We start from the raw sequence: 27,310 nt of genomic DNA, 5'->3' as shown, positions 1-27,310 counted from the left end.
TGTGTCAATCACCAACGACTACTTGAGAATACAGAGGCTAACTTGTATTTGGATTTTAAAGAGAACTTTTCCTGGGAAACCATTTCAGGGCTCAGAAAGAAAGAGGTGTACTTTTTTCGTATCATAACTAGTTTTTGAAACTTAAGCTTTTAAACAAAATACAAATATTTGCAGTGCAAGTAGGCTCTTTTTCCAATGTTTTAGCTAAAGACTCCATTTTCCATCACAAATGGCTTTGATGGGAAATTTCTGACCACCTCTGTTTATGTCAAGCGGATTGTGGCAGAGAGGTGGTAGGAGGTACCAGTCTTTATGGGCCCATCTTTGCCTTGCAGATCAACACAGAAACAGAAGAAAGCCTTGATGACAGCAAGGTTTATTCTGAGAAGGAGAATGTGAATTATTCAGCCATCTCCACAGGATATTTTCCATATTACAGATCAAATGAGGAGCAGTTTGTCCAGCCTCTCTTATATGGCTTAAATGCAGAGGAAGAGAAGCCTGAAAGCAACTGGAAAAATGAAGGAGAAGGTGAATGTGCAGAGCTTGGTGGAGATGCTGAGAAGGTAAATTGCAAGGGAAATTTCTCTCCATGACTACGGATATCTATTGGGCAGCATTCCCACCGAACAGCTGGCATTCATCCTTCCTTGGAGGACACATAACTCTAACGGTCATTCCAATGTGTCAACCCCACTCTTCCATGTATCCACACCTCAACTCCTGTATGTGTTTATTACAGACCACTCACCCAGCTCTGAGGGCAGAGAGGAAGCCGTGTTCTTCCATGGCCAATGTAGAGCCAACATCCCAGCAGCTCCTAGGAGGCAGCACCTTGGGAAGCTGTCTGCCAACCTTCTCCCTCTCCACCACGCTGCCAAGCCTGGACTGGCCCTTTTCTTCCACTGGATACGTCCCTTACTACAGAACAGAAGCAGAGCTCCACGTCGGCCCAGCAATGTTTGACAGGTTTCTCACTAGGACAGAAATTTCAGAGAACGAAGAGGGAAGATGGGTAGAAGAAAAAAACACTTGGAATTTTGGTGCCAGCTGCTTGGTGTCCTGAGAACAAAGCAGCAAGTTTGTCAGCAAAAGGCAGAAACTGATTTAACATAGACGTGAATTAGAAGTTCTTGAAAGCCATAGCCACGTGAACATCTGTATGAATATGGAATAAATATACTTTTCCCTTTGAATAAAACAGTAAGTGAGAAACTGGACTCTGTAATGACAGCAGAAAGCAGCAGGGAAATGTCTGATGGGGAAAACTTGCTTTAGAAAACGTGATGAAGGAGGAGGGTGAAGTTCAGAACTGTGTTTTTCTGTGGCTAACCCCACAGAGAACTTGCTCTCTCCCAGCCAAGAGTAGAGGAACTTCCAGTACCTCTTGGTCGGAGTGAATCCCCCCAGTAACACAAAATTGGCACAGAATTCCCTGATTCTCCTGAAGAACCCATGTTCTGCCATGCTGATGGCATATGGATACACATTTTTTGCAGCTGCGTTCCAGACCAAGTGAGAGAGGTGACCACACAGATAAAGAAGAGAAAATTCCCATGTTTACAAAGATGAAAGACAGTAAATCCACTCACAAAGTCAGCAAATAATCTGCAAATTGAAAATGTCCTTTTTGCCTTTTATCCATACCTGCTGCTCCCCCAGTATGGACTGTACAGGGCCAGCGGTGATCTCTTGTTCATGGGAATGTGTGACAGCTGTGAAACGACAGTGCCAATGCAGAAGGGATGTGCAGCCATGGGAAACGGCCAGCGGGAAGAAATAAGAATTATTTGAATCTAAGCTGCTTGGAGGAATTAAGTGGAGACATAATTTCCAGTAGGAATTGGGAAATACATTTCCTCTCCTCTCCACTACAATCCTTCCATTGTATTAATGGCATCTGTTAGACAACAGTCATACACAAGAGAAAAAAAACATTTTTATTTAAAATCTTTGTCAGTAAAATTTTTTGAACACATTTCCATTATGTCTGTCTTCATTTCACTTGCACAGTCAGTAATGAAAATGTTCCTGATTACTTTAATATGTGCAACTATGGGTTTCCGTAGTGTTGACTGTGGAAGACCTGACAACAGCATCCAGGAGCAACTTGACGTTGGTGAAGCTTCACTGATTTACACCAAATGAGGATCTATCCAGAAAAGCACAGCGCAGTGTTTTCTTTGCAATTGAGAAACGTTGCAACACACTCTCCTTACTGCCAACTATGTCACCTCTTTCAGACACCACACAAGTTGATGAAACATGTCTTTTCCCATTCCTGCTACGTGCACAGACAACTTCTCTTCAAAATAGACCCACTCCAACTATTTAGTGTGTTTGTGAGTGCTTCTGTAATGATCACAGATCAGCAGCAGTAATCTCAAATGGATCTCTTTGGTTGAGTTAGTGCCAACTCATCCCAATGTCCACAAGCAGCTGTCTGGGTTGGAAATGGGAACACAGGTAGGGCAGCCAATGTGGCTTTCCCATCCACAGCCCTTGCCTGGTGCACACCACGGCATCGTCCCATCCTGCCACTGGTCCTCTTCAGCCATCACCTTCCCAATTACTAAGAACTCTGGCTGAACCGAGTCAGGCTGTATGGAAGAGGTTTTAAACACAAAGGTTTATGCGTTGGGTGCGTTGAAAGGAGGTCATGCCAAATATCTGGGGTTGTCTGAATTCAATAGAGCAGAGAAGGGAAGGAATTCTGCCTTGAAATTGGGTGTGATTTATTCTGAGAATATTAAATTCAGCGTTTCCATACATTCAGCGTGTTAAAATGGCTCACACTATGTAATTGCAAATCCACAAATCTCTCTTATTTCCAGTGTGTAGAAAATAACTGCTTTCTATTGGGTGTACATGGTAATTTATGGGAACAACCAACATCTGAAATCAAGGATTTGGAAGATGAGAATATTACAAGCTTTACCTTTCTGGATCAGAAGAGTCTAGTTTTAAGTAAATGCCAGCAAATATCATATCATATGATGCCATCTGGAAAGCGGAGCTGAACTCATGATTTTAATATATTTTCCATACAGCTTTGCTCCAAGGTAGAATGGATGGGAGGCAGCGTTGGATGTTCCTGTGATTCTCTCTGAGGCTTAGGCCGCTTTATTACTTTTCCACATAGTTAACATCCTGTACACGGACAGCAAATGATTTTTCTCAAAGTCGGATCGGATTGCTGCCTTCAAGAAGACAGGGTGTACCTTTGCCCCAAGAGTGTGCTGGAAACAACAAACCATTGGGTTCAGCCCAGCATACCGACACCGTATTTCCTTTCATCTCTTTATTTGAAAAATTCATAATTATTGCTGTAAACCCACAGCACTTCGATATTACTGCTCTTCTGGAGTCTGCAAAAACAATCCGCAATTACTTTGATGCACGCTGTGTAGTCTTCATTGATCCCATTTAAGCTTTTAATCTCGCGAATACACAAAGTTAATTCATGAAACAAAACAAACAAACCGCAGCAAAAGATGCGCTTTCATAACAAAAGCGGTGATGACTGTAACTGTGGGGATTTATTACAATGCAGGTTCTTCTTTCTCAATCGCTGATGTTAGATTTCATTTGGAAAGGAGGAAATGGGACTCAGTCACAGTGTTTGTTAATCCGCCTGCCCTTAGGGAAAAGCTGACTTCAAAGTCAGTGGAAAGGTTCACACAGACAGTGCAGGGTGTGGAATTCCTCTGAAATCAGCTAAAAGGTTCCTTCTCCAGTCAAGCACTTCAGCCCTTAATTTCTTGACCCAAAGCATCCTAAAATCTTTGACAACGCTCTCTCAGCCTCAACCAGGTTGGGCCTGGGCTTCTAGTTACCCCACCTGGTGCAAAGCAGCAGCTGAAATGTTCACTCACTATAAACCTGAACCCCTCCAGATGCTGTTTTAGGGAGAAAATGATCTCACCACTGTTCAACTGTATCGGTAGTGCCTCCTGCCCCAGTGGCTGTGACTAGCTGAGCTCTCTTCCCTCTCCAAAACCTAATTGTGTTGGCATATATGACTTAATAACTTTACTTGGAGCTCTGTTCAAGATGATGCTTTTGGCAAGGGGCGCCTACCAGAGAGGAGCAGAGCCAGGCATTAAACAAAGGAGCTTACACAGGGCCCTTCCCAGCAAAGCAATGGGCAGGGATGGAAGTGACTCATGGACATGAAACAAGCTGGCTTCTATTCAGAACCTATTTACAGGGAGCGATGAGAGGATACCTTGAAGTGGTAAAGGGATGCATATCTCCCATACAGGCACCAGCACACGCACAGTGCTGGCAACTGTAGTGTCCTGGCCCCCAAACACAGATCCATATCTGTCTAGATAGACGTTCTCTCTCTTAATTTTTGCAGGTATGAATGTGTGCGGAATCCAAGTGAGGTCTCTGCCCAGAGCAATCGCCCAGATATGAAAAGCAAAGCTGTGGTGAGATGAAAGCGCAGGCTGTCCTGCCTGTAATCCTTTCCTGGATAATGACACAGGTGGGAACAGATGAGGAGAGAACAAATAAGCCCACTGACCTACGTGATCCCCATAAATCTACCTGTCCCTACCTCGGTGCTACCAATTCTCATTAACTCCCTCCAGGCTCCCAGGCTGCTCAGGGCACTTTGGCCTTTCCCAGGAATGAGTGCTGATGAGGTTTGCAGGTGGAGGGAAGCAGAAAGACCAGCACCTGATACCAGTTAGGCAGTCTTTATTTTGGCTTCTGCAGCAGCCATTACAGTCTTACACATGGGAAAAAGAAAGCGTGAGCCGTGTATTTTAGTTAGCAGTGTTTTATCGAGGCTGGTGTCCTTGGGCAAGGTTCTGCTACTGGTGTATTTAAATGGAGACACGAATTCCACAGGACAGCCTTAGGAGAGGATCTGGTCTGTGGGGCTCCTCCGAGCTGGTGTTGGAGGAGTTGCGTTGGGTGGTGCAGGGGTGGGCTGTGCTTATTCATATGCATGGCATTCTTGTGCAACTGCTATTTCATGGAGCACAGCAGCATGCAAGCATCTGGGAAGATTAACAAACCTTTTGCTACTGGACCAAGGTGCAAGTGTGTTCTTCGTGGGCTAGTACTAAGTGATACAGTGCAATGCAAGCAGCTACAATGGGAACTTCAGCTGGAGCAAGGGGTGAGGGCAGCAGGCACTGTGTCAGAGCAGAGGGAGTTTGGTGGAGAGTGAGGAGATGGGGCTGGGGGAACAGACAGGACCTGGCTGGGAGGCAGCGATCAGTGTGGAGCTGCAGTCCCCTCTTTCCCACTCTGAAGCTCTGCGATGGTTGGGACATCAAAAAAGAAAAAAAACACAGCCCAAACTCCAACACAATATGAACCTGAACAATAGTGCTCTGACAGCTGCAGAGCGTTTGAACAATGTGTCAGATGGGAAAGTTTGTGAAATCTCCCGTATCCCACAGGAGCACGAGAGCTGCAGCTTTTCCTGGTTCCTCTGACCGCGCTGTCCCCGTGGCGTTGGGACCAGCAGTGTGTGGGATGTGTGCAGGTCTGGGGGAGAGGGGAAAACACGTGGGAACGGAGCTGGCAATGCACAGAATGAGGACGTCACGCTGTTAGGCTGTGCCCCAGCTCCTCCCCATTCCATACATCCTCCTGGGGACCCAGCAGTTGGTTGCTGTGCTGTGTTTGCTCCCTAAACCATCGGGCAGCAGCGTGCTCATTGCTTCCTGAAGACCTCACTTCCTTAGAGCATCCTCACTGATGTGCACTAGTGACAGCATCCCACCCCAAGCAGCTGCCCCGTTAGCACCTGAAGCTGGGTAATAACGGTGCTTAATGAAGCTTCATCTTTCTGTCACAGTTTGCTTTCATTAATATTTACATCTGGCAGATGCACCCCCATGGGGGAGCTGGAACTGCGAAGCATTAGGCTGCTGCATGCAGCTGGTATACATGCAGCAATTGGAGGTCATTCTTCTAAGCAGCACATTATGTGCAATTTTATTTTCAACTCATTGTAAGTGCTGCCACGTGTCAGCTTGGAGAGCAGTGCTTATTTTAAGCCCGCTCATCTGATGAAATAAATAATAGCAACACAATACCAATATTTTCAGGAAAAGAGGTCTGATGTAGAAGAATGGTTGCATGCTGCAACCACTGGCACAATCACAGAGGTCAAGCTCAGAGAAGGGTACACCACTGAGCTGCTAATTACAGCAGGGTGTAATTTAAGGCTTCTTTAGCAGCCAGTGATGTCAAACGCATACCATTATCCAGTTGGATATATGCGTTCAGCTGCTGTCTTCTGCAGTACTTTTGAAAGAAAAAAATCATTTAATTAAATGATCTCATTGTGTCCTTATAATTAGGCTGAAGTCTGTTTATAATTAATTCATACAGAATCATTAACCAAATGTTTAATTGGTAATTACTCTATGAAAACAAATTAGTCGCCATACTTCCCAAGCCATGATCCTCTGTCTATGCAGTGTAACAAGGCGTTTGGCTCTGGTCTATCACTGTCTTAATTTATTTCTGATTATCCATTGAAGCCTTGGCTACTCAGTTTGGAGTGTTGCACAGGAAGCCTGAAGCTGCTGAACACAGCTGGGCAGGGCAGTGGTTCCTGCAGCAGCAACTGGAGCTCACTTTTGGGTTGCATCCTACCCTCTTGGTATCCCTGATGGCCACAGCTTACATTAAGCAGCCTGAGCATCCCTTGTCCATTTGGCCTCTGAGGAAATATTGCAAAGATTGTGCCTGTACGGCCATGCAGGAATTTGGGACCTGAGCCTGACGGGACCCATCCTGCAGAAGGATCTCAATTAATCAGGATTCATTGCTGTCTGATGGGTGGATAACCAAAGAGCTCCACTTTACCTGAATCATACCCACTTGAAGCTTCTTGCTGAGTCAGATTTCAAGCACTCAGTTCCAGCTTCTGAGCAAATGAGAAGTGAATGGGATCGGCGTAGCAGATAGAAAGTGGGTAACAGCCCCTCTCTCCAGTTGTTGGCACTGTGACAATACTTTACTGGGCAATTTTTACCAAAAAGGAAGCCTACACCACTAAGTGACACAGTAGACACTGGGTCTCTCATGCTCTGGGTATGAATCATAGCAGCTTTAGGCTTTTAACAGCATAAGTAGCTTCACTGAAGCGCTAGAAATGAGGGTTGAGCCTGTTTTCCAGCTTGGATGCTCCAGGGACCCTGTGCTGATTGCCAGATTGCTTCCTGGATGAGAGCGTGACTCGGCCATCAAACATTTTTTTACCCTTTGTATTCGGTTTTATGTACCCAAAGCTGCTCCTAATGGGGTGCAGATGTTTCTCATACTCTGTTATCATGGAAAATGGACAGGAGAAGGAACTACTGAAAACTCCAGAGAAGCTGAAGGGAAACCACAGCTCTCCTGACTCACCAGCAAGCAAATGCTAAAGGGCTTTTTATTTTTGCCTTTTCAAATATTGCTGCTGCTGTCCCATAGGGAAAAGAAGGGACAGAAGTCAGGATGATGCTGCTTATCAAGGAACTCTGAGGTTTAATAAAACATGAAGGCCCATACAACAAAGAGAAGAGATGACAGTGGGGAGCGTGGCAGTGTGTCTGTGCAGGAGAGGAGCAGCCAGGGGTGCTGCTAACACCAGTTCTGCTGGCACTGATTGCACTGAGTGCAGCTGCTGTGTTAATTGTGGCTAAAGTTCATTCCCTTTGGGCTCTCTGGTGCTGCGTGGCTGGGACAGCCCTGCTGATGGGGCTGAAGTCCCCATCAGTCCCCATAGCCTGATACAGAACCTCCAGGTGCAGCTCCCAGGTCTGGGTTGCCTGGGCTGGAGAGCACGGTGCAGTAGCAGCAGTTAATGGGTAATAAAACAAGCTGACAGGTTTTTGTTTGCTTTTACACACACCGGTTCTGTACATCTCCTTTTTGATATGACTTGCATGTTTTCCACCATTTTTCCATGGAGCAGCAACAGCAGATGTATTGGGATGATCCGAGGGCAGTTCGAGAAGTGGTCATCTGGTGTTTCATTCAAGTCCCTGGGAGAGTTTTTCTCATTCTTGCTTCTCTTTTCTGCCTTTCTGCAATCCAGATGCCTTTGCCATTGGAACACCAGGGACTGTGTGCCCTATCCAAGCAGTGCTGAGGATGGAAATGGGAACTTGCCTCCTCCTTGAGCAGCCCAGTCTGCCTCTGGGAGGGTCCCCACTCACTGCTGCCCATTCCTGCCCCAGAGCTCATGTAGCAGCCACCACAAAGCTCAGTCAGCTCTGGGCTTACTCCTTGGACCAGATGATCTCAATGGTCTTTTCCAACCTTAACAACTCTGTGATTCTCTGATATTACTCTTCCTGATAGGAACAGGCAGAAAGCCACAGAAATGATGCTGAAATTAATATGAAAAGAAAATAATACAAACCAAAATAAAAACAACCAAGCAAAAACACCCTGAGAAGGTAACTGTGTTTGTGTTTATATATATTAATGTCACAGTCCAGACTGGAAATGGCACTCATCACCTTTGGCCCTTTCCAACCAGTCTGTCAGTGACATCTGCTACCTGGCACCTAGTGTACCCACTGAGGGGAAAATAATCACACGTGTGGCAAGGCGAGAGCTGGGAATCACAGTCCTAAAGGTGGTCTGCATCACTGCCAGACGGCAGGATGAGAGACCCAAGAGCATCCAGGAATAAAACCGTGGCAGGATTTGTAAGGGAAGAGAACAGCTTTTTAAACCATCGCGTGGCTGATGATGAGCAAGGCATATGCATCTGATGTTGGAATGAAATGGATTTGAAAGCTCTCACCAAAAACTGATCTCAGTGAGTGCTGTGAAAGCACCTTCAGGGCACTGTTAGCCAGAGAGGTCACCATGCTGGGCATCACCCATGTCCCCATCCTGGTACCCTCCCTGTGAGCCTTGTGATGGCACGTCATCCTGCTGGCATTCTTTCCCGAATTAGGGAAAATCAAGGGAGAACGCAGCCTGGTTTTATCGTTAGTCAGTGCAAGAATGTGCCTGTAGAAGCAGATGAAGGTTTGGATTACAGTGAAGGAGAGAAGCACTCGTTCCTGCCTCCTGCCGGGCCGTGCTGCTGGAAGCGCAGCAGAGGAGCTCCCCCTGCAGCCCCCGAGCCCGATTACCCAGCACCAAGGAAACGCCGAACCCACCTTACCCTGTATAAGAAAACCTCTCTTTTCGCTTCTAGTTCAGAGAATGTGGCAGCTGTACTGTCAGTGCATCAGCAGAGAGGTCCATCTCCTGCTTGGCCCCAATGGAGAAGGGTCACATGTGATGCTCCTGTGCCCCTGGGCTGGAGAGCTGCACCCAGCAATGAAGTTACATAAAACCAGCAGTTTGTCTGGATCCCTTAAGCACCCCAATATTTTTCATTTCCCCTTGGCAACGCCTCTTCTGGAGAAAATTGAGTTAGTATTCCCATTAATCAGATGCACGAGGAACAAAGTTTTGCTTTGCTGGATGTGGAGGAATGTGCTTTTTTTTAAATCCCTCAAAGGATACAGCTTGTCTGCAATGGGATTTGCTACCCCCAAGGGATTTTAGAAGATTGTGTGGCCTGGGCTGAAAACCCCTTAGCTGCTGGGCTAAAAGGAGACTTTGAAGCAGAACGGCCCGACCCATTAATTTCTCATCCCTGGTGCTTTGGGGCTGTAATGGAGGTGAATGTACCCCAGTGTCTGAGGATCTGATGGGGAACAAAGCAAAGACCTAGGGAGGAAAGTTGTCATAGCAACAGCTCGGAAAGCACCAAAAAAGTCTTTTTTTTAGTTAGTTCTACATCCTTTTGGTGGCACTGTCTGCCCAAATATTACCAAGTCACCAGCTGTTGCTCCGGGTGAAGTCTTTCCTGCAGACCTGCCTTCCTCAGGTAGCAAACAGCTCTCCTTGCTGGTGGGTATGCATTGCAGTGAACAGCTGCTGCTGCTCCCCCAGTGATTGAAGGAAAGGTGTGGATCAGGCACTGATTGCAGTTGGTAATTAGCTAGCAATGCAGCAGCTATAAATAGCCACTGGGCAAAGCTGTATGCTCCTAATGCTGGTCCAGGCTGGGCTTGGAGTTTTTATATGTAATTTTTTTTTTTTTTTTTAATTATTATTAACAGCTGTAGCTCTGCTTTGCTGCAGCTCAGCAGGAGGTCTGGCCCTGTGCTGCAGCCTGTCGCTTTCCCTGGGTATCCAGGTAGCAGAGGTGAGCAGCTCTCACATAGCCACGCATTGAGCACCAATGGGATGAGAGGAGGGGGCTGCACAGAGGTGTTGGAGTCCGTGGGATTTCTCTTCTTTCACAGATTACGGACCCTAAACGAATAAGCAGGCATCCAGCCCAACTAACAGTGCAGCTTTATTCCATGTTTCACTGGGGGACTTTGCAGTATTCCTGACTGATAAGGTCACATAACTGACTCATAAAGAGGTTGGTGAGGGGTAAATTCCTGTCTCAGCTGAGAAAGATGGCTTTCTGAACCCCCTTTTTTTTTGCTTGGCTCAAAGCTCACTTCTGAGGCCTTTTTAGTGGTGAGACTCTAAACTGACAACTGTGAATTATCGAGGGGGGCAAGTGATGGGTGCCACTGTGCCACAGTACTTCTGCTTGTGATTGTAAAGATACCCAGATGTGAAGCAAGCAGCCTTTTTTGGGGGTGTGACTTGAAGGATCTGACTACTGCAATAATTGATAATGCTTGTGTATGGACATGAAGGCATCACTTCCTGCTGGCTTATCTGTTGGGCTGGAGGTGCCATGCTAACAGAGAAAAGAAGGAAAAAAAGAATATGAAAAGTGGGGTATAAAAGGTTTCCACTCAACTGAGGGTTTTGGAGAAGAACTCCCAAAGAAAAGAAAAAGCATCTTAAGAAAGGACTCCTTGGGGGCTTCTTGCTGCTATGGTGTGAAGCTTCCTGTTTTTCTACCATCCCCCGTGGTGGCCAGATGAGTTCTTGGGATCAATGGATGCACTGTGAACCACTTTGGATCCATGGTGATGGCTGTGTCTCTTGCTTTCTACAGAGACTCCTTCCTTTTATGTCCTATCTCTCTTCTATCTCCTGTCTCCCCTTCCCCATCTCCCTAAGCAACTGGGGTTTGTAATGAACTGCTTGGGCTAACATTTGTGTCTTAATCTTGCTGTTGGGTATGCATGTATTTAAAGAACCTCCCATAAATCAGAGTGAGACAAGGGCACAACCACTAGCATTTCTCCAGCAGAGTTAATGCTCAGCTTTGAATCTTCCAGTTTTCTCTCAATGTTTTTTCCTCGGAGCCCTTCTCTGCTGTTATCTTGAGGTTTTGTTTTCACTGGCAGTGATGCTGTGAGTCCCTCCAGTGAGGATGAAGGCAAATTCTTCCTATAGTCTCTGCAGTGGATTAATAGAGCTTAAATAGGACATTGTGAGCAGGGAATGAGTGGGACTGAACACGAACAAAGGATGCTTTTCCATTAACATAAATGAGAAACCATCTCACTGTGCTTGTTCAGTCAAACTGTTGCCCACAAAGAAGCGGTGTTTGCTTCTCTCACGTAAATTTTCCAGCAGCTTTCAGGCCCTCTGATTGCTATTTGCAACTTGGAAGACCTCAGTTTCACTTTGTTTGCTGTTCTTCTTCTTGGCATTATTGATGGCAGGGATGTTGCCGTGCAGATGGCAGTGTTCACCTCCTGAAGTTTAGCCTGTTCCTCTTTCCCAGATGATGCTCCACTACCCGGCCCAGCGGGGATTGGCAGCATAACAAAATCCCTTTCCTAGAAGAGCATAATAGAAGCAGAAGGGTGGAAGGATGCTTGGAGGGGTGAACATGGAGGAAGCTATATTTAGTTGGAGACAAAGTGCGCGCACACACACACACACACAAAATTAAACTAAAGTTGACTAAATGATTACAACTATTGAGAATTTCAAGGCCATTTACGTAAGCCGAACTCCAAGCAGCCATTAACTTTTCTGAAGAGTTGGATATCCAACTTTCATCAGCAGAAAAGACTTTTATTCTCATTTTTCAATTGCCAGTGGGGTCTGCACAGAAGCTATGCTATGCACTGCTGTAGCATGTGCCAAGTACCACATCTGTACAGGAGCAGGAGGAAGGTGATCTCGTCAAACTGGAACTCATTGTGCCTGCTAGATCTTCATCTGGTGGCTGGCCAAGTCAACACAAGACTTGGAAGCCGAGGATGGGAATTGACCTAAATGTGTATCTCTGTAGTGCAGGTGTGTACGTGTGAAAGTAGGTTCCTGTTTGGTCACAGTCACTGCTCACCCTCGGGCAGGTACATGGATCAGGTGGGCTGCACTGCAGGGATGACTTTTCTTGCTTGCAGAGGCAGCTGAGATCAGCAGCTCAAGCACTGACAGCTGCAGAAGGGAGGTGGAAAATTTTGCATGGACAAACCCTGTCCAAAATAGTGAGAAGATCCCTCTTCCCAGCCAGCCCTGTTGTGGCTCCTGTCTTCCCAGCTCTCTCTGTGAGAGCACAGGTGGTCCAACATGTAGGAGAGCAGCTTGTGGGGGTCATCATTTCCAGGAGAGAGCCGGATGGTCACTTCCCCATGACCATCACATTGCTGCACAGCCCACGTTACTGAGGTCTGTGCTGGTTGAACACTGACCCCTCTCTTGACCTCTTCTTTGGCAGCACTCTGTTCTGCCTTAATAGAACTGCTGTAAGAGTGGTGCTGGTGGAATGTCCCTCTATGAAGCGTGGTAGAGGCTGAGCAGGCAGCTGTTGGTGCAACAGTTAGAGCTCTGGAACTTGTGAATGCCCTTGAGCAAAGTGTTCCATTTAAGCTCATTAGCAGTACACCCACAACATGCCTGCCTCTGCCAAGAGAACTTCCTGCTTTTTCAGTATTATCCATGGCTGCAGTATCCTGTTGGTCTAAGACACATCTTGTCCTTATGGACATCAGCTCCTCCAAGCATTTGTCAGAGACTTCCACTAGAGAGTAGAATAAGCAAACAGGTGATGAAAAGACTGAAGGCTTCCTCGTGCTGCCTAATTCCCCCTGGGAGAATATATACTTAGCAAGATGAGATCGAGGGCAGGGAAAAGCTTTTCAGCTGTTGATAGCAGAGACTCCGTGCCTGCTTCTGGTCTTTGCAGTCCCTAATTCATCTTCTGCGCGCATTCCCACAGAAATGAGCTTGGTCAGTATCTCCTGGACAGGACAGCTATGTCTGCTATGTGCCCCCTGACCTGTCTTCCTGCTGCCTGGATGTGTCTGGCAGATGCAGACCATGAAGCTGTCCCCTTATCGCTCTTTGCCCTGGGGGTCTGCAGGCATTGCTTTCAGATCTGCTCATGAATCTGCCATCAGACCCTGATGATCACTGAACGGTTTCATGTTGTTTTACTTCTGTCTTGCCCGCAGTTTAAGCCACTATATGTCATTAAAAGGTTAATGCTTCAAGGCAATGTACCCTTGGATCAGCAGTATTTCCAGTGAAATTCATCATAGTCCAGAAATCCTTTACGATTGGGCAAGAAATGTGTAATCCCTTTTCATCTCTAACATTCTCTCTGCTGAGTTGCTTTTGATTTCCCATGAGTGGTTACATGTGCAGCGATTGCAAGTTACACAACTGCTTATCTCTAGGAACTACATCTGAGGTGTGGAGGATTTCTTGCTTTTATCTCAAGCATTGGCACCTGTTGTGGGAAGCACATCAGTTGGGCAAAGGAATGCAGCGCAGTGCAAAGAAGTGGTTTTGTGGTTGGGGAAGAAGAAGGAATAGTGACTTCCAGGATAACCCAACCTCCCCGCTTCCTCTCTTGGCAGGAGGCAGAAGATTCCTCATCCCTAACCCAAAACCACGCTCACCCCTTCCCATCCCTAACCCAAAACCACACTCACCCCTTCCCATCCCTAACCCAAAACCACACTCATCCCTTCCCACCCTGTGTTCCTGTGAGCGGCTGCAGAGCCAGGCTGGGATTCAGAGCAGCAAAAATCTGTCTCCCTTTGCAATTCTCCATATGACAGCGCTGTCAGCAGAGCATCTGGCAGCTGTGAGCTGCGTGCACAGATCCTGGTGCTGTCTGGTTGTGGGCAGCAATGAGCTGCTCTGCTCAGTGCTTGGCTGCAGCCTGCAATATCTTTGAGGACAAATACACAGCTCCCAGTGGCCAGGGTTCTACTTAGTTTTAATGGGTGAATATAAAGCACTTCTAGCTTGTGCACAAGTGACGTTTTGGGGCTGATTTGTTGATTTTTTTTTTTTTTTTTTTTTTTTGGGCATTGCAAAGAGTGCAAAAGCTACAAATGCCCTGCAGGCTCCTGAGTCTGTTTGGGGGAACAGCCTCCAGACCATTGCTGTTTGCTCCCTGCATCCATCCCACCCTGCTCTTCCAAGCTTGGAGAGTTACAGTGAAGCCCCTGTAACATTTGCTTTCGGTTAAGCACTGCACAAAGATCATCTCCGGTGTTCTGCCTGAGACAGCAGATGTTCTGAATCTGGCGTGGAAACGCATTGCTTGGAGTTGCAGAGAATTGTTGTGATTAATGATTAATGCTGCTGCGATCTGAATAATTAGCTCAGTCAGCCAGCTCTGGCTTTGTGAGAAAATATGCGTGGAAAAGGAGGACAATATCCTGTATCACTGCAAATATGGAATCCCATCTCTACTCAAAGGAAGAAAGCAAATTCATCTGAGGAAATAAACAGCTGATGGGTCTACGTGTGTTGTCTCTGATATTTACGTGGCTCGCAGCCCCCAGAGCTGCTGTTGGTGCTGGGGAGCAGCACCTGCATGGGGGGCACACAGTGCTCTGCACATTGATAGATCTCAGGTTTTGGGTGTAGATGATCAGAGCTGATAACCGCACACCTGATATCAAAGCCCTACAAGCAATTTGTAGACAAAAGCTCCCTTCAGCCAACCCATCCCATTGATTGGGTTTCCAGTGCGCACGTATAGAAGGGAACATTGTTGTAAAGTCAGCTTGAATTGTTATCTATCCTTATGTGGAGAAGGATGATTTCTCCAATGCAAATTCATGTATTAATTCTTCCACTGACATATTTAAGTATTTACATTTTAAGGCAGTATTTTGGTGTTTAGTTCTTGTTTATGAACTACCCACCTTTGTACCTACCAGAATATGCAGACAAAATACTTTTTGACACAAAAAATGCAGTATTCCAGGAAAGTAATGTGCTGAACTTGCTGCCATTCTCCTCAGAAAGCATCCAGGACCAATTCAAGGAGCTGCTATCAGTGACAATCTGATCCCTGCAGAACAAAAAGCGCTTTGGGCTGTCATAAATCACAGGTGAGAACCAAAGCATCTTTCGCAAAGTCATTCTCCCTGCAGTCAAAGAAAGAGGGAGAGCACAAGGATATAAACTGTCTGGTTAAGGAGCAAAGAGATGGCAAAAGTGCTGTTGAGCATATGGATGTTATTTGAGCATAAGGCATGAGATTTTACTGACACAGGAGGTGAAATAGCCAGGCTGGGCTCGAAGTCGGGGATTCTTTCATTCAGGAAGGAGAGTTCAGTCTTCAGTATCAGTCAAAGTTATGTTGGGAATGATCAGGAAAGGGTTTGAGATCAAAACACTGAAACCTGATGTGTTCCTCCCATGGTTCTGTTGCGCTGCTCAGAGAGTTGGGGGGGAGGGAAGGGGGGGTGAACTAAACTAGAGAGGGGAAAGTCACAGAGCTGGGCTCTGGAATCCTGCAGGGCTGAAGGAGAATGGGAATGTAAGGAAATTGTGAATATTCTGGAGAAGGAAGGGGATAGAGAGATTCTTCACTGTTTCTCAAAATAGAGAAGGGGGTGCATCTCCTGAAAAGACAGCTGTGAGATTTTAGTGAAGCAAAGAAAATCAGCGAGAGATGCTCTTCACCACTGAACTCCATTAATTTGGGAACTTATAGAACCATCCTTGGTTTTACTCTTCATCAAGAAAACCCCGTCCCCTCCTGTCTGTTTAGAGAGGGAGCGATTCTGCTTTTTCCAGCTCCCGGAACTAACAGCTCCACCGTGAAAAGGAGAGCGCTGGATCTGACCCCAGCCCGGCCCCACCTCTCCCGGCACTGACAGCGGCACCGGAGCGGCCGCTCCCGACGGGACGGGCCCGGGGTAGGGCGGGGGCGGCCGCGCTGCGCCTTTAAGCCCCGGCCGTGATGTCACCGCCGCCGGGCTCCGCTCCGAGCCGTCCGCTGCGGCCCCGCCGGGACCCCCCCGAGCCCCCCTCGGCAGCGGCTCGGCATGGGCAGCCTCCAGCTCCAGGACTTCGCCGCCGGCTGGGTGGGCGGTGAGTGCAGCGGGGCTGGGGGCGAGCAGGAGCGTGCGCGGAGGGGGGGAGGGAGGTAATCAGACGTGGCGTGTAGGAGCTGTGCGTCGAACCAGGGATGTCGAGGGGGTGGGGGGTTTTTTTTTGCTCCCAAAGAACAAGTTAGTGGGCGCAGTAATGAAGTTCAAGCAGCGGCAGCAGCATCTCGCTGCACGCCGCTCTGCTCGCCCGCAGGCGGGACGCTGGGACACCGGTGCCGCCTCCACGTCTCCCCTCACCCGTGGGCTCCGGACCGGGGGCAGCAGCCGGTGCTCGGCCGGGTCCCGTCGCAGCCAACCCGCACTCCGTAGCCGCGCACACCCCCGGAGAGTGAGGTCCCCTCGGTGCCCCCGCGCTCCACGAGCAGCAAATAGGCAGCGGGGAGGGAAGGGGCAATGACCCGGTTTGCAAAAAAGAAAAATGCTGATCGCAGCCGTCAGGTATAGAGATAAGAGAAAGGAAAAGAAAGGCAAAGGGCTGTCGGGACGCTCGCGCTGTGCTGTGTCTGAGAGTTCCGAACTGCGCGTTCCTGCTGAGTGTGACAGGTGGCAAAGCATGTGGGGACGGGCAGGGCGTGGGGCTGAGTGCAGTGCTCACAGCAATTTGCAGCCTTGTGCTGACGCCAGGCTCAGGACAGAGGGGTGAGGTGGCTCACAGATCCTGAGGAGCCACGCTGGGTTAATAGGAGAATCTCATAAAAACAGAGTCACTGCCAGAAGGCTGTGTCTGGTCTTGTGCCATTGCTGTATACCCTGAGCACAGGGCAGGACATCACAGGTGAACGGCCACCAACATTCAGCTGCCATCCTGGCTGTGGCAGCAGCCAGTCTTAAAGTCATAGAGTCATTCAGGTTGGAAAAGACCTGTAAGATCCCCGAGTGTAACCCAACCCATCCCACCATGCCCACTGACCGTGTCCCCAGGCCTCATCGCTCCGATTCTGGAACGCTCTCAGGAATGGTGAATCCCCCACCTCCCTGGGCAGCCTGTGCTGCTGCATCACCGCTCTTTTGGAGATGATGGTTTTTCCTGATATCCAGTGTGAGTCTTCATATAGAGCACCAGGCTGAAGGTGGTCTCAGGTCAAGGTCTGGGACAGGGGGGATGCTTTAGTGTTGCATTCTGAATGAAGTCATAATGTGTTGATCAAGGGCATTTTGCTTTTTTCAGTCTGACTACCCTACAGGTGAGAAATTTCCCAAGGTCTCTAAAGGACAGATGTAAACCCAGCCAAGGGGATGAGGGTTTGCACTGAGACCTGCAGGTGTGGAGGCAGTACATATTAACCACCGTCTCCACAAACACACTGAAAATTGTGTGGGAGGCACGGAATCCCACACCTGGCCATGGTGTGTGGATCACTCACGCTGTAGGAGCAAGAGGAAAGCAAGCATTGGTCTGTCCTGCTGCAGAGGCTTTGGGGGCAAGTGATGTGGGCAGAGGGGCAGGGTGGTGTCAGGGGGTGAGGTAGTTTCTCCTAAGGAAACCACAGGGAATGTGGCTGATAAGACCCCAGAGACTGGTACAGAGCAAGGTCCTCTATATCTGAGTCATTCCTCATGGGTACCCCTAGAAGCTGCTTTCAGTAAAGCAGCAAAGGAGGGGAAATACAGTCCCCATTAGCAGTGGGCTTTTGCATGTTGCTGTAGGAACCAGGAGGTATTTCCCCAGCTCTAACCTGACCCTCACCATACTGGAGCTTTGCAGTTGACACGAGTGCAAGGGAAATGGAGGTGGTTCACGGAGAAGGTGTAGAAACACAGCGTCTCTTCTGGTTGCTCCTTTGAGCTGTACAGGTGATGAGTGCAGGAGGGTGTTCTGGTGAAGAGGTGTAAGTGCTTCTGCCTGGCCCCTCAGAAGGGGCAATGTGGCTCAGCCCAGGGTGGCATTTCTCTTGGAAATCTCTCTTCCTCCCCTGTAAGCCCATTGCTTCCTATTCCAGCACATAAAGTTCTTCAGCATTTTGCCTAATTCTCTGCTTTCATCTCCAGGAGCTGCCAGTGTGGTTGTCGGCCATCCCTTGGACACTGTCAAGGTAAAGCACTGATCCTTGCTCTCACATCACCACTCCAAAAGCCCTGGGTGGGGACGTAGCCTCCTTCGGGGTAATGCTGCAAAGACCTTCACTTTTTCCTTCACTGCAAGGCAGAACTTAGAACAAGGCCTGGGTAGAAAGGCTGTCCTAGACCTGAGTGTTCTTCCTCTCCAGTTTTGGAGTGGCATGGAGGGCTGCCCTCTAGATGTAAGTTCCTCAGGTGGAGATTAATACTGAAAAGTAAAGCTGGCCTTGCATCACGACGAGTTTACCGAGCAGTTCTGCTAATGTTTTGTTGCCACCTAAACTTTGCCACCTAAAAAGCATTCAAGGGGCAGTGAGAGTGCTTATTTAGTTTTAGTTCCAGGCACATATCTACGCGTTTTCCTAGCTGTGAGAGCAGAATACTGAAATTGGGATCCCAGGCTATGACAGGTAGCATTCTCTATTCCTGCAAGAAAAATATTCCTTAGAGGGAAGGATTGAGAGAGAAAGAAAACATTGGCTAGATGGTTCACCAGCCCCGTGGTGCAGACAACTCCATGCAGACATCAACACCACCTGCCCTGACCGAGCTTACTATCATGCAGAGCCATGGAGGAAGATGGAAGACTCCTTTCTTCCTCAGTTCTCCTTCTTACAGTGTGCCAGGCACCTCTGAGCTCTCTCCTTGCTTTGCTCCCATGCTGGCATCCCCATCTCAGGCTTGAGGCCTTCACTGCCAGGCTGGGGGGAGTTTGGCACCAGCTGATGGTGGATTCCGTAGCACTGCACTGCATTTGGGGGTGCCAAGAGCCCATCCTTCACGCCTGTAAATGCAAGTGTCAGGCTGCCCCTGCTGTGCTTTGGCTTGGATGTGGCTTGGGAATACCAAGCAGGCAGAATTGCTGTCTTTCCAAATGTAGGGGATGGGAAGTGAAGAGCCAACACCATTTTTTCCCCAGCCTTGCAAAGCCTTGAGTAATTTCACCTTTACTCACTTTTCAACCTCCACTTTGCATTCATTTCCATGGGACTTTGTTCTGTTTCTGGGTTTCTTTGTGCGCTCATTAAAATGTAATAGAAAAGTGCATTTTTCTGAGGAACACGTGCTGTTATCAGCTGACTTAAAGGTGCCAGCAAGGTTTCAGTGCCAGGTGCTCATGGCTTATCCAGGGCCACAGAGCACCTGGTCAGCACACTCAGTTGTCCTCAGTTATTCAAGAAATGTATTAACTTGAACTTCTAAATAACTGGTTACTATGTAAAAGAAGAAAAATAAAACAGAAACAAGCCCATAATGGCAAAATAGGAACCTGGGCCTGCATGCAGGCTTGGACTGTGCCCATCTGGCTCAGGACCAAGTGTTTGGTTCAATCACCCTGCTCTCCACACATGAGTTCTTCTGGGCTTTAAATGCCCAAATAAGGCTCCTGCAAGTGTCATCCTGCAGGAAAAAATCTCTGATCTGTGTGCAAATGTTTAATGGCTGAAGCAACAGAATGGGCTTTCCATTTCCTCACGCACCTCTGAACCCCAAAATGCATCACCTACTGTAAGGACTATTTTATTGCAAACTTGTGAGCAGCTTGAGCAAAAGAGGAGCTAAGTGTGTGTGTGTGTATTATATATGTGTGTGTATATATATCTATATACACACACGAGAAGGGAAAGAGATGTTGAATGATACAGATGTGTGTCATTTCTCACAGCTGTTGTAGGCATGTTTTGGAAAGCATATAGCTATTGCTTTCCAGAAACAAAATATCTTTGGAAATGATGTAAGGACCTACTTTTGAGAGGAGCATAAGGAATTTCTGAGATGGAGCTCCATTAATTTGGCCCTGATTAGTATTTCTGTGTCTTAAAAGCAGCACCCTGGGAGTCTCCCAAGGGAGCTCTCCTCCATCAATGCACCCCTTTGCTGAGTGTCACATCATATTGCACCCAAACTTCCCCATAAATCACAGACTTGCAGACAAGGTGCTGCACACCGGTGCCTTGCTGTGAGCGCTGTGCTGGGCTGGAGTGGCTGTTCTGGGCTGGAGATTTGATAGTCATTGTTTCCAGATGTTGCAGGAAGCGTCAGCCCTCTGCTGAGCCGGGCTTCTGGCAAAGTTCAAGGGGAGTGGATGCACATATATCTTGTTTTATTGCTCTGTTTTCTTTACAGCTAAGCGAGGATGCACTCTCAAAGCAAAGTACGTGTTGTTTACACAGCACAAGCTTTCACCCAGCTGGAAGTATGGAGTTTTAACTGCTTTTTGTGAATATGTTTTGCAGACTCGTTTGCAAGCTGGACAGGGATATGGAAATACACTCAACTGCGTTCTTACTGTGTACAGAAATGAGTCTGTAAGTACTTTATCTTGCTGGAAACATGTTGGTAGGGAATGCATAAAGACAAGTAAATAAATACATGAAGCAATTATACAAAATCAGTGTTGATACCAATGGTTACTGAAGACCAGCAAAGCTGGTGTGCTTCTCTCCAATGCCAGATGAAGGAGGAGAGACTGCAGCCTCCTCCTGCTGTCAGTTCTCTGCAGGGGGCAGATGTGATGGATGGCACTACCCGCATTTCCACATGGGTATAATACCTGCGTTGGTTTGGCTATGCTGGAAAAGCTGGTGGCGTTCTGCTGAGTTTGGGCTGCAAGCTGTGCTAAGCTGCCCTCGTACCTCCTGCTCCCTTCCCATCTAGGTGGCTGGCTTCTTCAAAGGCATGTCCTTCCCACTGGCCAGCATTGCTGTTTACAGCTCAGTGGTGTTCGGTGTCTTCAGCAACACGCAGAGGCTGCTGGGCCAGTTGAGGCATGGGGATGCATCCCATGCACCGGCACTGGTGGATGTGGCTCTTGCCAGCACAGTGGCTGGGTTCATCTCCGTCGGCATCGGCACGCCTGTTGACCTGGTGAAGATCAGGCTGCAGATGCAAACGCAGCCATACAGCACAGGTAGGAAGGCAAGCTTTCCTTCTTCCTTGCTCTGCAGGGCTTCTGTGTATTTGGAATCCTGGCGTAGATTTGCCTTCCGTAGCCACTGCTACCACGCACAGGTCTGTGTGAGAATTGCAGTGGGCAGCACCAATACTTGTGGTCAAATCTTTCTTCCTCAGGATGGTTTTTCTCTTTTTTCAGACCATTTTTCACATTTCCAGCTAATGAGTGTGTTGCCACAAATTCTTGTTTCTGTGCAAATGAGGGGTATCTGAGGATGTATCTCTCAGGGATGCCAACTTCACTTCCCAGGGATGCTTCTGGCTCTCAGACTGGCTTCCCAGATCTGCCAGTATTACAGTAGACACCCTCTTCTATGCATATGTCTCCCTTTATAACCATGTTGCCTCTGTGGCTGCTCCCATTGCCCAGAGTTGCCAGGTCTCCTGGAGAGCCCACCAACAGCACCATGGATGCTTTGATAAAATGATGACCATTTTTAAAAGCTTCCTTGCAGCTTAGCAACCAAGTGCTTTTCCAAAAGCATCTCACTCCTCTGCCTTGGAAGGGTCAGATGCTAAAGAGGTCGAGGCTTTCAGTGGTGCATCTTGGCACTAGATGTGGAAACCTATGAAAATTGGGCACGTAGCCTTCAAGTCATTTGGAAGTTCCACTGAACTGGGATTGGGAATGCATTGGGCTGCATGAATTGCATCTAAGAAAAATTGACCTGAAGTATCCAAACATCTATTAAAACTAGACCTAAGTCTTCTTTCTAAAAACTTCTTTTCCCAGAGTGTCTATTGATCTCCAAACAAAAAACCAAACAAAAACCAAAAAAAAAACAAACCAAAAAACGATGGCAGTGATCTCTGTCTGTTGGGTGTTGGGAAGCTTTTGCAAGGAACTGTAGTGATATAGCTATTATATTGTAATGTTGTATCTTTTTAAAAAAATACCTTTTTTTCTTCTTTTTTTTTTTTCTTTTTTTTGTAGCTGATGTTAAACTGAAGCCTACAGTTCCTGGCTTTCCTGTGTATCGAGGCCCTATTCACTGCTTTAGGACAGTCCTACAGAAAGAAGGGATAGCAGGGATATACCGAGGCATGGGAGCAATGCTGCTGAGGGATGTTCCTGGGTACTGCCTGTATTTCATCCCTTACACATTTTTCTGTGGTTGGATTACCCCTGACGGATGCATTTCCCCCAATCCTGCTTCCATCTGGCTTGCAGGGGGTGTTGCAGGTAAACGTCTTTTGCCCCACAGCATTGGCAAAGAAGGACAGGATTGTCTTGGGGCTGGGATCCAGGGCTAGCTTGGGGCTGCCTGTCAGGAGGGGACATGAGGCTGATCACTTTTTCCTCCCTCAGGGCCATAGTGGGACACCTGTGCACGCCTGCCTGGATGGCTGCCATCTGCACCTTGGACATGCCCATGTGTGCAAGTTCACTCATATGCTCCCTACCCACACACTGGTGGTTTCTAAGTTGCAGATCCCTAAAGGCAGATGAATCTTTAGGTCAAGTAATGATTAAAACCCACTTTATCTGTTCTTACTGTAAATAAAAGGAGCTGTGGCCCATCTGGACAACTTCTCTAGTATGCCCCAATACTCGTGTAGATCCGGACTCGCTCTTGTCAGTCCAGCCGTGCCATATATTGCAGTCACATGCAAGGAAATTTCATAACTCAGGACATCTCTCTGCAAGGGAACAACGTGACGTGTCTGGGGAAGTGGGAACAACTGGAGACTATTTGCTGCACGTACACAAGACACATGAAGCAGCTCTGTTCTGTTGGAAGCATCGCTGAGCTTTTAGAGAGGCAAGAACGTCCCATCTAACTGCAGGCTAACTGGTTTAAATTGGGGGTTTCTGTACAGGAATGATGAAACAGCTGTATGGAGCCTAACTCTGGCTGCATGGGAAGAAACAGCCTCTTATTCTCAACTCAATATATTGTCTGAGGACTTCAGATTTCCTGACGTGGCCCCAGATGGCAGCTCCTTGCAGTTTGGGTGTTCTGTTTCCACCAGACCATGTCTCTGTCTGCCTGCTAGGCTGCCTGCATATGATTACCCCTGTAACCCCCCAAATCTCAGTGCTTCTTTCTGCAACAGGGAACTTTGCTCCCAGAAATGCAGTTTCTGCACCTGAGCAGGGTGAATGCCCTGAAAGCCCCATCATGGTGCAGCAGGCCAGGCATCAAGCTCCCATTTGCTGGCCTGCAGCCAAGGCAATACTGAGAAGTTGTTCAAATACCACGTCATGGCCAAACCCCAGGTGTGTGCATTGGGATAAAGAAAGGATTTGCTTCTGTATTCTTCTAGGAGCCATTTCCTGGGGGACTGCTACTCCAATGGATGTTGTGAAAAGTCGGCTCCAGGCTGATGGAGTTTATCTAAACAAGTACAAGGGGATTATTGACTGTATCTTGCAGAGCTACCAGAACGAAGGGCTAAAAGTAAGTACTGTTTGAAGGAAAATCTGGGTGTCAGGCATCTGCTCGTTAGCTGGGAAATACAATGGCTGTTGTAAAGCCATCTGCAGGGTTAAGAGACAGCTAAAGCCAGTTACTTCTCAATTATAGTAGTGGCAGTAGGTAATTATAGCATGGATTCTTTCCAAATGATAATAGTAGGAGTAGTAATCTGCATTGCAGATAGGAAAAAATGGGTGACCGGTGTCATGGTCCTTGGTGGTACTAAATTAAAATAACACTGTTGTCATGGTCCTTAACTGCGGAAATCATTTGACTTCTTGTAATTTAGAGGTGGAAAATACTCTTAAATCAGAATTGCTTCAGCTTCCAATGTGAAGAAGGGCTGTGCGCCAAAAAACACCATTCTTTTTCTGACTTTATCTAGTAGTGTAATAAAAGTTGTTTGTTCTGTCTGCAAACCTTGTCTCAATTAGATGTGAATGGCAGAGAACCAGAGATTGCAGCTTCATTGCACCACCAATGCGTGCTTTTGGGAAGTGGTGTCTTCTGATAGGAAATTCCATCTGCATTTAAGTTATCATCAAAATGTCATATGGGCTCTGAGCTCCAAAGCGTTAGTTTTCACATGCTGAGGAAAGAGTAACAAGTTGCAGAAAGGAAACTAACCTACAAAATTGCAAAGTGGGTGGGATTTCAGCATTGGGCCGTGTGCCTCTATGTTATGCCAGCTGTCAGAGGAGCTTGCAGCCTGGTTTGGTTTTGGCTGCTGCGTGAAGTGAGTCACACTGTTATAAAGCACAACACCTGGAGAGCTGCTAAGGAGTGTGTTTGGTCATCCTCACCTCCATGTTCGCTGTCCTGCCTGAATAATTAGAGTTAATTGGAGCACTTGCTGTTCTTGCCTAGGGTCTGTGCAGCTTGTGTTTTGGCTGCTATTGTTCCTGGCACCTGGACAGGGCGTGCAGTAGGGCTGAGCAATAGTGGTGTGATCTGTCCATCATAAGAAAAATCCTTTTGTACTTTGCGAGATGGCAAACCCAGGCCTGAACGTTTTCATGCCGGGACTGAGGAGCAGCATTCTCAGTGTGTCACACACAAAAATGTACATGTAACACTTTTCTTTCTCTATAGCCAGGTGTGTTCACTCCGACGAGAAAAAATTTACCCCTCTGGGCTTTTCTTCATAAATCTTCATTATTACTTAACTTGGCTCTCTCATGTTACCTGATGGATACTAGAAATATTTAAATTTCCTTCCAGAAAATTTTGTCTTTCCAGACCAAAAAACCCACTTCAGGAAAATCAGACAATATCCCAAACAGTGCAATTTCACATTGCAAACTGCATCCTAAACACTGTGAACACGTTTAGATTCTGTCTTATGTGGGAGCTCTGAGGCCTGCATGGGAGCTTGCCTTGCTGATGTTAATTCTCACCTGGTGTTTGGACTGCAGTGATTAGCCGGAGTAGTTAATGGGTTCCTTCACTCCACATCCTCTAAATGGTGGCAGCACACATGCTGTTCCTTCTCCACTTCCCAAATGTCTTCATAGAATGGGATGATGGGATTGGAAGGGACATCAATGATCATCAAGCTCCAACCCAACTGCTGCACGCAGGGCCACCGACCTCCACATTTAATACTGGACCAGTGACCTGTATCTTCCGAACTCATAGACCCAACTCCAGAAACTTGAACATTCGTTATATAAAAGCAGCAGCTTTCTTGTGGTACCATGGGGTCTGCGTGATTGCTTTTGTATGCAATGGGAGGAAGGAGCCATAGTGAGCTAGGAGGAGCTCTGCTCTCCACCAGTGGCGTGAGGCCTTTGGCTCTTGCTGGCATATACAGAAGGGGGTCTGTCTACAAGGAACACAGAGCAGACTGATGCCAAACCAGCCATTTCACCATTGCTTTTCAATTCTTCAGTTCATACGTCAGCAAAGTGGGAGAATATCTCCTGAGCAAACCATGGTTAGGTTCTTCAGTAATCCACCGTGACTTAGTTCATTGTTTTCTTCTTGGAACAGCCAGTGTATTCCTATACTCTAACCTTTCTCCATCCCCAACAGGTCTTTTTTAGGGGCATCACGATCAATGCAGTACGAGGATTTCCAACGAGTTCAGCCATGTTTCTTGGCTATGAACTTACTCTCAAAGCAATGAAAAGAGACCAAACTGAGACCAATCCTTAACTTCCAGGTCAGCGCATAAAGACCGTCTAGTTTTTTCCTAAAATTAGAGAACTAATTCTTTAATCAAATGGAATTGCAATGGTAGAGCTCCTGTGGAAGTCAGGTAACTTACATGGGTACCTACCAAGATAGTCAAACACTTTCCAAATTTGGGTCTGTGGGATTTGGAGTGCCAAAATCCATATCAGTGGGATTTTGGTTTCATTCCAGATCTACTGGAAAGTCGTTGCAATCCATCCTGATTGTTGCGATTGTCTTGATTGGTGTGAATAAGAAAAGATAATCTGAAAGGACAGTATTGTCTATGATCGTATGAGTTGTGAAATATCGTTCTGACTGGTTTGTGCACGGTATCCTTTCCTCCCTTGATCCATCCACAAAGATGTGAAGCTAAGCCTTTCCAAAGTGTCTTGACTATGAGCTCACAGTTTTACTTTCATTCATAAACCCAGGCTCGATTAAAGGAGCAGCATTAAAAATATCTCATTACAGACTTTTTTTTACCAGCTATAAACTCCACACTATACTTGGCAGTCTACTATTTTATGTCATATTTCATAAACCTCCTTTGCTCTCATTTTTAAAGCGTTGCCAAGAAGACCTGACCAGTGTCCTCCTTTCCTGAGCCAAGCCAACAGCCTGGGGGAGGCGAGGGCTCGCTGGTTTCACCAAAGACTCCTGGCACTGCAGAGGCCCACAGCGATGGCTTCTGCTTTCCCTTCTGCGTGGCCTTGGGCCCTGATGGGCTCCAAACCTACATCAGCTCAACCAAATCCAAAGACCATTTTATTTTTAAATCTCTCACTCTGTTGTCTAGAGCACTTTACTAATTCCCGTGGTGCGTTGCACTTTTTCACTAATGACATTTTCCTCGCTGAGCTGAAAGAACAACTTTCCTTACCTGCACAGATGAGATACACCCAAAATGACCCCACACGACATGAGTTGAGTGAATGCCTTTTGCGTGCTGCCATGCATAATGCTGCTCTTCTTTGTGAACAAGGACTTCTTGCTCTGGAAAGCTTTGTGTACTTTGGGTACACAGGTATATTTTGTGTAGGAAGATATGGGTTCCTATCAAATCCCAACTTGCTTTCAGCATCAAAGAAGCAGATGACTGTACCCATGTGAATGATTGCCCCTATTTTGCATCACAGAATTCCCCACTTGTACCACTGTGTGACCCATTACCTTGAAAAGAGATGACTTTCGCTTTATTATCTAAGATATAAATTAAATTGGGAAACATCAAGATATTAAATTCAGATTCTAAGCTGCTCTTTTTCTTCGGGAAGTAATAAAACTAACTCTCACTTCATACAGATGGCTTCCTATTGATTGAACTGACTTTTGCTGTGTAGCCCTCCAGGGGCCTGCTAGAGGCACATGATAGAGCATCTGAAGGGACAGTCCAGAGCCATACAAATCCTAATGACTGCCTTGCTTTGCACTCTT

General features: G+C 47.1%; 2 protein-coding genes across 6 annotated transcripts in view; both read left to right on the top strand.

Annotated features, from left to right (window-relative positions):
* Positions 1 to 242: 242 nt before the first annotated feature.
* Positions 243 to 1,890, top strand: LOC104913276 (uncharacterized; the record flags this gene model as incomplete). The annotated part of the gene is made up of 2 exons (XM_031555713.2): positions 243 to 566; positions 743 to 1,890. Coding segments are annotated over 2 exons (648 nt in total), but the record flags the coding sequence as incomplete, so codon positions are not given.
* Positions 1,891 to 16,002: 14,112 nt separating this feature from the next.
* Positions 16,003 to 27,310, top strand: part of SLC25A48 (solute carrier family 25 member 48) — an 18,639-nt gene continuing 7,331 nt past the window's right edge. For 3 of the 5 annotated variants that reach the window (XR_014886521.1, XM_085236378.1, XM_085236377.1), the window contains exons 1-7: positions 16,020 to 16,245; positions 18,255 to 18,298; positions 20,561 to 20,632; positions 20,982 to 21,234; positions 22,213 to 22,461; positions 23,547 to 23,680; positions 25,733 to 25,862. Coding sequence is in view for 4 of the 5 variants with exons in the window: in XM_085236378.1 (XP_085092504.1) it covers positions 16,200 to 16,245; positions 18,255 to 18,298; positions 20,561 to 20,632; positions 20,982 to 21,234; positions 22,213 to 22,461; positions 23,547 to 23,680; positions 25,733 to 25,855 (921 nt within the window). In the remaining variant the exon portion in view is untranslated. Of the gene's footprint in view, positions 16,246 to 18,254; positions 18,299 to 20,560; positions 20,633 to 20,981; positions 21,235 to 22,212; positions 22,462 to 23,546; positions 23,681 to 25,732; positions 25,863 to 26,441; positions 27,125 to 27,310 lie in introns of those variants that run through there. The other 2 variants (XM_010719077.3, XM_085236376.1) reach the window with 2 other exon arrangements.

This window comes from Meleagris gallopavo, chromosome 15 (assembly GCF_905368555.1).
Source record: "Meleagris gallopavo chromosome 15, MGAL_WU_HG_1.1, whole genome shotgun sequence".
Classification (NCBI taxonomy): Eukaryota; Metazoa; Chordata; class Aves; order Galliformes; family Phasianidae; genus Meleagris; species Meleagris gallopavo.
This window is presented reverse-complemented; position numbering and strand designations above follow the sequence as displayed.